Consider the following 7,494-nt stretch of genomic DNA (forward strand, 5'->3'; position numbering starts at 1 on the left):
GCCCCTGGACTCCCACGACTCTGCAGGGGTGGAGCGGGACGTACTAAAACGAAGGACAAACGTGTCCAGAAGCTCCTCCCCGGGGTTGCAGAGCTCCCCCCGCCCCGCCTCTGGCTGAGAGCCACAGAAAGCGTGGCAGAGGCTGGCCAAGAGCAGTTCCCACCGCCACCAAGCGTGCCCCTGCGCCACCGCCTTGGACTACCCGGCGCTGCCACCGACGCAACGGAGGCCATAACTTTTTAAAGAGCCCCTCTTGAGAGCTGGGGGAGTCAGAATGACCATCACACGCAAGAGGTGGAATTTGCCCCTACGAGTCCAAGGCCACCACCCTGGGGCTCAGGGAGGCAAGGGAACGTTTCACCCCGCCCCCCCGCGGGCACAGCAGCTGCAGCTGAGCACTGCGCCGAGAACAGCAGCGGCCATAACTTTTAAAAGAGCCCCCAAGGAGACCTGAAGGAGCCAGAATGACCTCTCGCGTGTGATGTCCGCCGCTCGGAATGACCTCATCGCGTGTGATGGCAACACCGCTCGGGCATCACACGCGAGAGGTGGAATTTGCCCCTACGAGTCCAAGGCCACTACCCCGGGGCTCAGGGAGGCAAGGGAACGTTTCGCCCCCCCTGCGGGTGTTGCAGCTGCCGCCGAGAACAGCGCCGGCGGCCATAACTTTTTAAAGAGCCCCTCTCAAGAGCTGGGGGAGCCAGAATGACCTCTGGCGTATGGCCGCTGGGGGAGCCGGAATGACCTCTGGGCAAAATGACTTTTGGCAATCATGGATTCTCTGTTGGCCATTATGTCTCTATGAGCAATCATGGATTCTCTGTTGGCAATTATGTACTCTATTATCCCCTCTGGGCAAGCGTCCTCTCCATTATTCCCTAAGGGCAGTCATGGATTCTCTATTGGCAATGATGTACTGCACTATCCCCTCTGGTCCTGCCAACTCTCCATTATTCTGTATGGGCACTCATGTATTCACTATGGGCAATCGCTGTCTTTCGTTTTAGTACGTCCCCTCTGCGGTTAACATTCCTTGGGGAGCCCTGGAGAGAGTCGCCTGGCTTTCTTCACCCTGCAGCAGGGGGCGCTGGTGCTTCACAGGAAGGAACCTTTTTTTGGTTTGTTTGCAAGGGAGTCGGATCCTGACGGTCGGACTAGATGACCTCGGGGGGTTCTTCCGCTGCCCTTACTCCAGGATTCTTTAGGCAAGGGGAGGAGGGCGGAGGGACCTAAACATACTGAGCAGAGGGGAGGGGTCTCCTTAGGGAGAGGGCAGCAAAAGAAGGCATCCTGCCTAGTAGAAGCCCCCCACCCCACCCCCGATGGGCAGCAGAAAGAGTTGGGGGGGGGGAGAGAGAAAAAGCCCTCTTTGTGCGGCCCCCCGTCTCCCCGGCCCCGTTGGCCGGCCGCTCTCCTCGCCTCTCTGCCGGGCTCCCAGCAGCACGTGGCGCTCAGGCAGTGGCGGTGGCCCCCTGCCCCGGGCCTGCTCTGGCCGGCAGCGGCTCCCCTGGGTGCCAGGCGGCGGGAGAGCTGGCCTGGAGGAGACCCCCCCCACGGGGGACGCGTGGGCAATGTTCCCTCTAAGCTGTGGAGTCTTGTGAGCAAAATTCTACTTTGTGCGCCATTGTCATTCAAGTTGTGAGCGAGCCATTTGGCTCCTGCATCAATCAGTTTGCTCTGGAGCCCTCCTTCCCGAGCGGAGACAACAGTGTGTGAGCTGGAGGCTAAAGACCTGTGAGCTGGCTCACACTCGCTCAGCTTAGAGGGAACACTGGACGTGGGGTGCTCGCCCAAGAGGGTGCCCTCCTCGGCCTCCCCGACGCGGCGGCTGGCAGGCAGGCTGGGCGGGCCCTGGGCGGGGAAGCCCGGAGAGGGAGGGAGGGAGGGAGAGGGGAGGCGGCTGGCCGGGACGCTCCCTCCAGCGCCCTCCTCGCCCGCCGCCACGATGGGCTTCTCGTCCGCGGTCTCCTCGGCGCCCCTCGCCCCGCCGGCGGGCGACTCGCTGCAGGTGAGTGAGTGAGTGAGTGAGCCCTTGGGGGGGGGGGGGGCCCCCCCCCCCCCCCCGGGTGTCCCGGCTCCTCTGGCTGGCTGGAATGGCATCCAGGCCTCGCCCGTCGGACGGACCTCGGCCCCGGCTGCGCCCCGCGGGCGGAAAGGGCGCCCGCAGCGCAGAGGCCGGAGGTCCCTCGCCCGCGGAGGAAGGGGTCCCTAGAGGCCCTCTAGCCTGACCCCCGCTTTGGGCGGGAGCCCCGCCGAAGCCTCCTCGACGGGCTCTCTCCTCCTTTCCCCAGAGCTGGTTCTGTCCCGGAGGTTCTCCGCCTGGTACTGAGGCCCCGCGCAGTGAAGGGATGCCAGCCTCCAGGTGCGACCTGGGGACAGCCCCACCCCCCCCGCAATTGCAGTTTCTCTCCAGGCTACAGAGATCAGTTCCCCCGGGAGAAAATGGATGCTTTGGGGGGGGGGGGGAGTGGCCTTGTCCCGGGTCCCAAACCCGGCATCTCCAGTCGAAAGGATCAGGTCGGAGGTGATGGGAAAAGAGACCCTGGAGAGCAGCTGCCGGTCTGAGAAGACAGGACTCACCTGGGACTGGGTGGACCGAGGGGGGGGGTCTGGTTCCCTCTAAGCCTGCGTCACCTGTGTGTTCCCTCCTCTGCGCCACCGGGCCCCATCCCCAAACCGCCGGGAGTTTCACAACCTTGCAGCAGGGGCCCGGCTCCCTCCCAGCCCTCAAGGAAATGGGCATCCCCTCCCTCCAACGGGAGCCTGGGTCACGGAGGGACTGGGGCCAAGGCCCCCTCTAAGCTGTGGAGTCCTGAGAGCAAAAATTCTACTGGGTGAGCCACTGGCATTAAAGTTGTGAGCGAGCCATTGGGCTGCTGCATAAATCGGTTTGCTCTGGAGCCCTCCTTCCTGAGCTAAGACAGAAATACATAAGAACATAAGAGAAGCCAGTGTTGGATCAGCCCAATGGCCCATCTAGTCCAACACTCTGTCACACGGTGGCCAAAAATACCAGGTGCCATCAGGAGGTCCACCAGTGGGGCCAGGACACTAGAAGCCCCCCCAAGCACCAAGAATATAGAGAGCATCCCTTGCCCCAGCCTGTGAGTTCTTATCTATACCTTGTGGCTAAGAGCCACTGATGGACCTCTGCTCCATATGCTTATCCAATTCCCTCTTGAAGCCATCCATGCTTGTAGCCACCGCCACCTCCTGTGGCAGGGAATTCCATGTGTTAGTCATTCTTTGGGTGAAGAAGGACTTCCTTTTATCTGTTCTAACCCGACCACTCAGCAATTTCATGGAGTGCCCACAAGTTCTTGTTTTGTGAGAAAGGGAGAAAAGTACCCCTTTCTCTGCCTGCTCTATTCCAGGCATAATCTTATAAACCTTGATCATGTCACCCCTCAGCCATCATTTCTCCAAGCTAAAGAGCCCCAAGCGCTTTAAGCCTTTCTTCATAGGGAAAGTGTTCCAACCCTTTTATCATTCAAGTTGGCCTTTTCTGCACTTTTTCCAATGCTATAATATCCTTTTCTGGTGACCAGAACTGCACACAGTACTCCAAATGAGGACGCACCACCAATTTATACAGGGGCATTATGATATTGGGTGATCTGTTTTCAATACCCTTCCTAATAATCCCCAGCATAGCGTTGGCCTTTTTTTATTGCAGTCACACATTGTCTTGACATTTTCGTTGAATTATCTACTACGACTCCAAGATCTCTCTCTTGGTCAGTCTCTGCCAGTTCAGACCCCATCAACGTGTATTTATAGTTAGGCTTTTTTTGCCAGAGCCGGAGGCTAAAAAGCTGTGAGCTAGCTCACACTAACTCAGCTTAGAGGGAACACTGGCTGGGGGCCCCTGGCTTGGCCGGATGAGCTCCCCCAAAGCAGCCCTGCCAACCAAAGCGCCACTGAACTCACTCCTTGAGGTCTAGCCTCCCTCTCCGGAGCCACCATGGGGAAGGGAGGCTTTGCCCTCCTCCCTGGGGCAGCCGAAGCTCCTGATCCTGGCCTCCTTCACCTTCCTTTCTCCAGGCCGAGGGTGCCCAGTTATCCCCCCCCTCCACTGTTAAACCCCTTCCTTTCTGTGCAGGTAGGAGGCTCACCTGCTCCACCAGCAGGGGCGGATTAGCCATTAAGAAGACTAAGCACGTGCTTAGGGCGCCAGGGCCAAAGGGGGCACCACAAAGTTGGGGAAAGGGTGAAAAGCGTGGTTTGTACAGCATATTGTGTTATCCTAGGAATAAATTTCTGTATTGCTGCAACCTGCATTGTCTATCTGGTCGGACAGGTCAAGCACTAAAATGGACTGGGTCAGTGTGGAAAGGAGGGGGGCACCATTGGCCAGTGTTTTGGGCCAAGGCTCTTTTTGTAGCAGGAGCTCCTTTGCATATTAGGTGACACACCCCTAATGTAGCCAATCCTCCAAGAGCTTACAGAGCTCTTACAGGAGCTACTGTAAGCTCTTGGGGGATTGGCTACATTAGGGGTGTGTCGCTTAATATGCAAATACCTGCTACAAAAAGAGCCCTTGCACCAGCAAAGCTCCCTTAAAACCCCGGGGAAATGCACGGAGGAGGAAGCAGCAGGTCGGCCACCTGGACAGAAGCCAGCAGGTGGCTCTGCAGGAGGAAGCGGCAGGACCGAAGCCCGCAGGGCCCCCAGAGCTGCCCGCCCTCGCAGAGTGTGTGGCAGCACAGCTCCCCTGCTCTGTGCCCCCTTTCCAGCAAGCCCAGGCACTCCCCAGTGTGTTGGTGGGCTTGCCTCTCCAGCCGCGACTTCTGCTGTTTGGCACTGGCTTAGGAGGCTGGCCGATTACACCAGGAGCAGACCTAGGTTGCCAACTCTGGGTTGGGAAATTCCTGGAGATTTGGGGGGGGTACATCAATTTATACAGGGGCATTGTGATACTGGCTGATTTGTTTTCAGTTCCCTTCCTAATAATCCCCAACATAGTATTGGCCTTCTTTATTGCAGTCACACACTGTCTCGACATTTTCGTTGAGTTATCTACTACGACTCCAAGATCTCTGGGGTATGGAGAGGGGCGGGACCTCACTAAAGGTTGGGGCCGTGGTGCCTCAGATGTTAAGACACTGAGCTGCAGACTGGAAGGTCTGTAGTCTGGCAGTTCGAGATCCGAGTGCCGCGTGACGGAGTGAGCTCCCCAGACCACGGAGACGTCTTCGGACAACGCTGGCTCTTCGGCTTGGAAACGGAGATGAACACCGCCCCCTAGAGTCGGATTCGACTAGCTTTCGAGCAAGGGAAACCTTTTACCTAGGACCTCGGTGGTGTACAATTCCATAGCGCTCACCAATGCTCCCTCTAAGCTGTGGATCTTGTGAGCAAAAATTCTACTTTGTGAGCTGTTGGCATTAAAGATGTGAGCGAGTGATTTGGCTACTGCATCAGTCAGTTTGCTCTGGAGCCATCCTTCCTGAGCAAAGACAAAAATGTGTGAGCCAGAGGCTAAAAAACTGTGAGCTCGCTCGCACTAACTCAGCTTAGAGGGAACACTGGCGCTCACCCTCCGGCTTCAGTTTGGTTTTCTCCCGGAGAGCTTATCTCTGTCACCTGGAGATGTGAGCGAGTGATTTGGCTACTGCATCAGTCAGTTTGCTCTGGAGCCATCCTTCCTGAGCGAAGACAAAAATGTGTGAGCCGGAGGCTAAAAAACTGTGAGCTCGCTCGCACTAACTCAGCTTAGAGGGAACACTGGCACTCACCCTCCGGCTGCAGTTTGGTTTTCTCCCGGAGAGCTTATCTCTGTCACCTGGAGATCAGTTCTGATTCTGGGAGACCTCCAGACACCATGGGGATGCCAGCCTCCAGGTGGGGCCTGGGGATCCCCCAGAATTACAGCTCCAGACTACAGAGATCAGTTCCCCTGGAGAAAAGGGATGGTTTAGAGGGGGAATTCTAGGGCACTGTCCCTCACTGAGGTCCCTGTTCCCCGAGGCTCCATCCCCAGATCTCCAGGAGCTTCCCAATCTGGATCTGGCAACCTTACCAGTTTGAGCCAGTTTGGTATAGTTTGATCTGGATCTGGCAACCTTACCAGTTTGAGCCAGTTTGGGATAGTGGTTAAGTCCGCGGACTCTAATCTGGGAGAACCGGGTTTGATTCCCCACTCCTCCACTTGCACCTGCTGGATGACCTTGGGCAAGCCACAGTTCTGTCAGAGCTGTTCTTGAAAAAGAGCCGTTTCTGTCAGAGCTCTCAGCCCCACCTACCTCACAGGGTGTCTGTTGTGGGGAAGGGAAACGAGATTGTAAGCTGCTCTGAGACTCCTTCGGGTAGTGAAGGGCGGGGTATAAATCCAATCTCTTCTCTTCTTCTTCTTACCCCCCTATCCCCTGCTGTGACGAGGGGGGCCCTGGCAACCGTAACGGCTGCTAGACCCACCTGGGTCCATCTAATGCAGCATCCGTCCTTGCCCAGGGAGTGGCTAGACAAATGCCCCGGGAAGGCCCAGGACTGGGTCGCTGAGGCCGAAGCCGCTCCCTCTTTTTGCCTCCACAGCAACTGGTCCTGAACAGTGTACTGCCTCTGAACATGGAGGTTCGACTCAGCCATGGTGGCCAATAGCTACTGCTAGATGTCTCCTCCCTCAGCGGAAAACAGTCCCCTTTCAAAGCGGGCTGCGTCCCACAAGTGGTACCAACCAGTTCTTTTTTTCTTCTTCAGGCAACCCTGATCTTTGATCTCATACCGGGCATGTTTGTGTTCCGTCAGCCAACCAATACATTTTCCAGGCTGCAATTTAGTTATTTGATTTACTGTCGTTCCCCATCTCTCACTGAAACTCAAGCTGGATTAGGACGAGACATCAGATGTTGTTTTTCTTCGTGCTGTCGTTCTGAAATGTGGCTGAATTTTTGTTTGTTTGCAATGGGATGGATTCTGGGTCAGTCTGTTCAAGCAAAGACGGCTCTTGCATTCTTACCCAGCTTTAGATGCATCTGCAGAGGGTGGGTCGCTCAGCAGCTGGGTGGGTCGGTCAGCAGCTGTCTGCCTCGGTAGCTAAAATGTATTTAATCCAATTATACCCCAAGGATATATCATCCGCTTCTCCGTTTTTATTCTCACAACAGCCATTTGAAGTAGGTGTGGCTGAGAGAGTGTGACTGACCCTGGGTTGCCCAGCGAGCTTCCAGAGCATGAGTTGGGATTCTAACCCAAGTCCCCCAGATACTGGTCTTGCTCTCTAGCACTCTATAAGAATGGAACATCCACTTTCAGAGGCAGTATACCTTGAAATGTTAGCCTCTGGGTGCAGACAATGGGACAGGGGTCATTACCAGGGGTCATTTCCTGCAGGAGCACACAGGAGCGGAGCTCCAGTGGTATGGAGCCCAGGGGGTGGGCACATGCAACAAGCCCCGCCCCCTGCTCCCAGCAGCCCTCAGTCAGGCCACAAGAAGCAGCCAGGTAAGTTGCAGAGCCCCCCCCCCGGCCCGCCTTCAGGTACAAGCTCTCTAT

At 56.7% G+C, this 7,494-nt stretch overlaps 1 protein-coding gene across 1 annotated transcript in view; it reads left to right on the forward strand.

Annotated features, from left to right (window-relative positions):
• The first annotated feature begins 1,917 nt into the window (after positions 1 to 1,917).
• TMEM116 (transmembrane protein 116) overlaps positions 1,918 to 7,494 on the forward strand; it is an 85,329-nt gene continuing 79,752 nt past the window's right edge. The window contains 1 exon segment of the mRNA XM_015413247.1: positions 1,918 to 2,008. Coding sequence (XP_015268733.1) covers positions 1,946 to 2,008 — 63 coding nt within the window. The 5' untranslated portion in view covers positions 1,918 to 1,945.

This window comes from Gekko japonicus, unplaced genomic scaffold (genome assembly GCF_001447785.1).
Source record: "Gekko japonicus isolate JY-2015 unplaced genomic scaffold, Gekko_japonicus_V1.1 scaffold10, whole genome shotgun sequence".
Lineage (NCBI taxonomy): Eukaryota > Metazoa > Chordata > Lepidosauria > Squamata > Gekkonidae > Gekko > Gekko japonicus.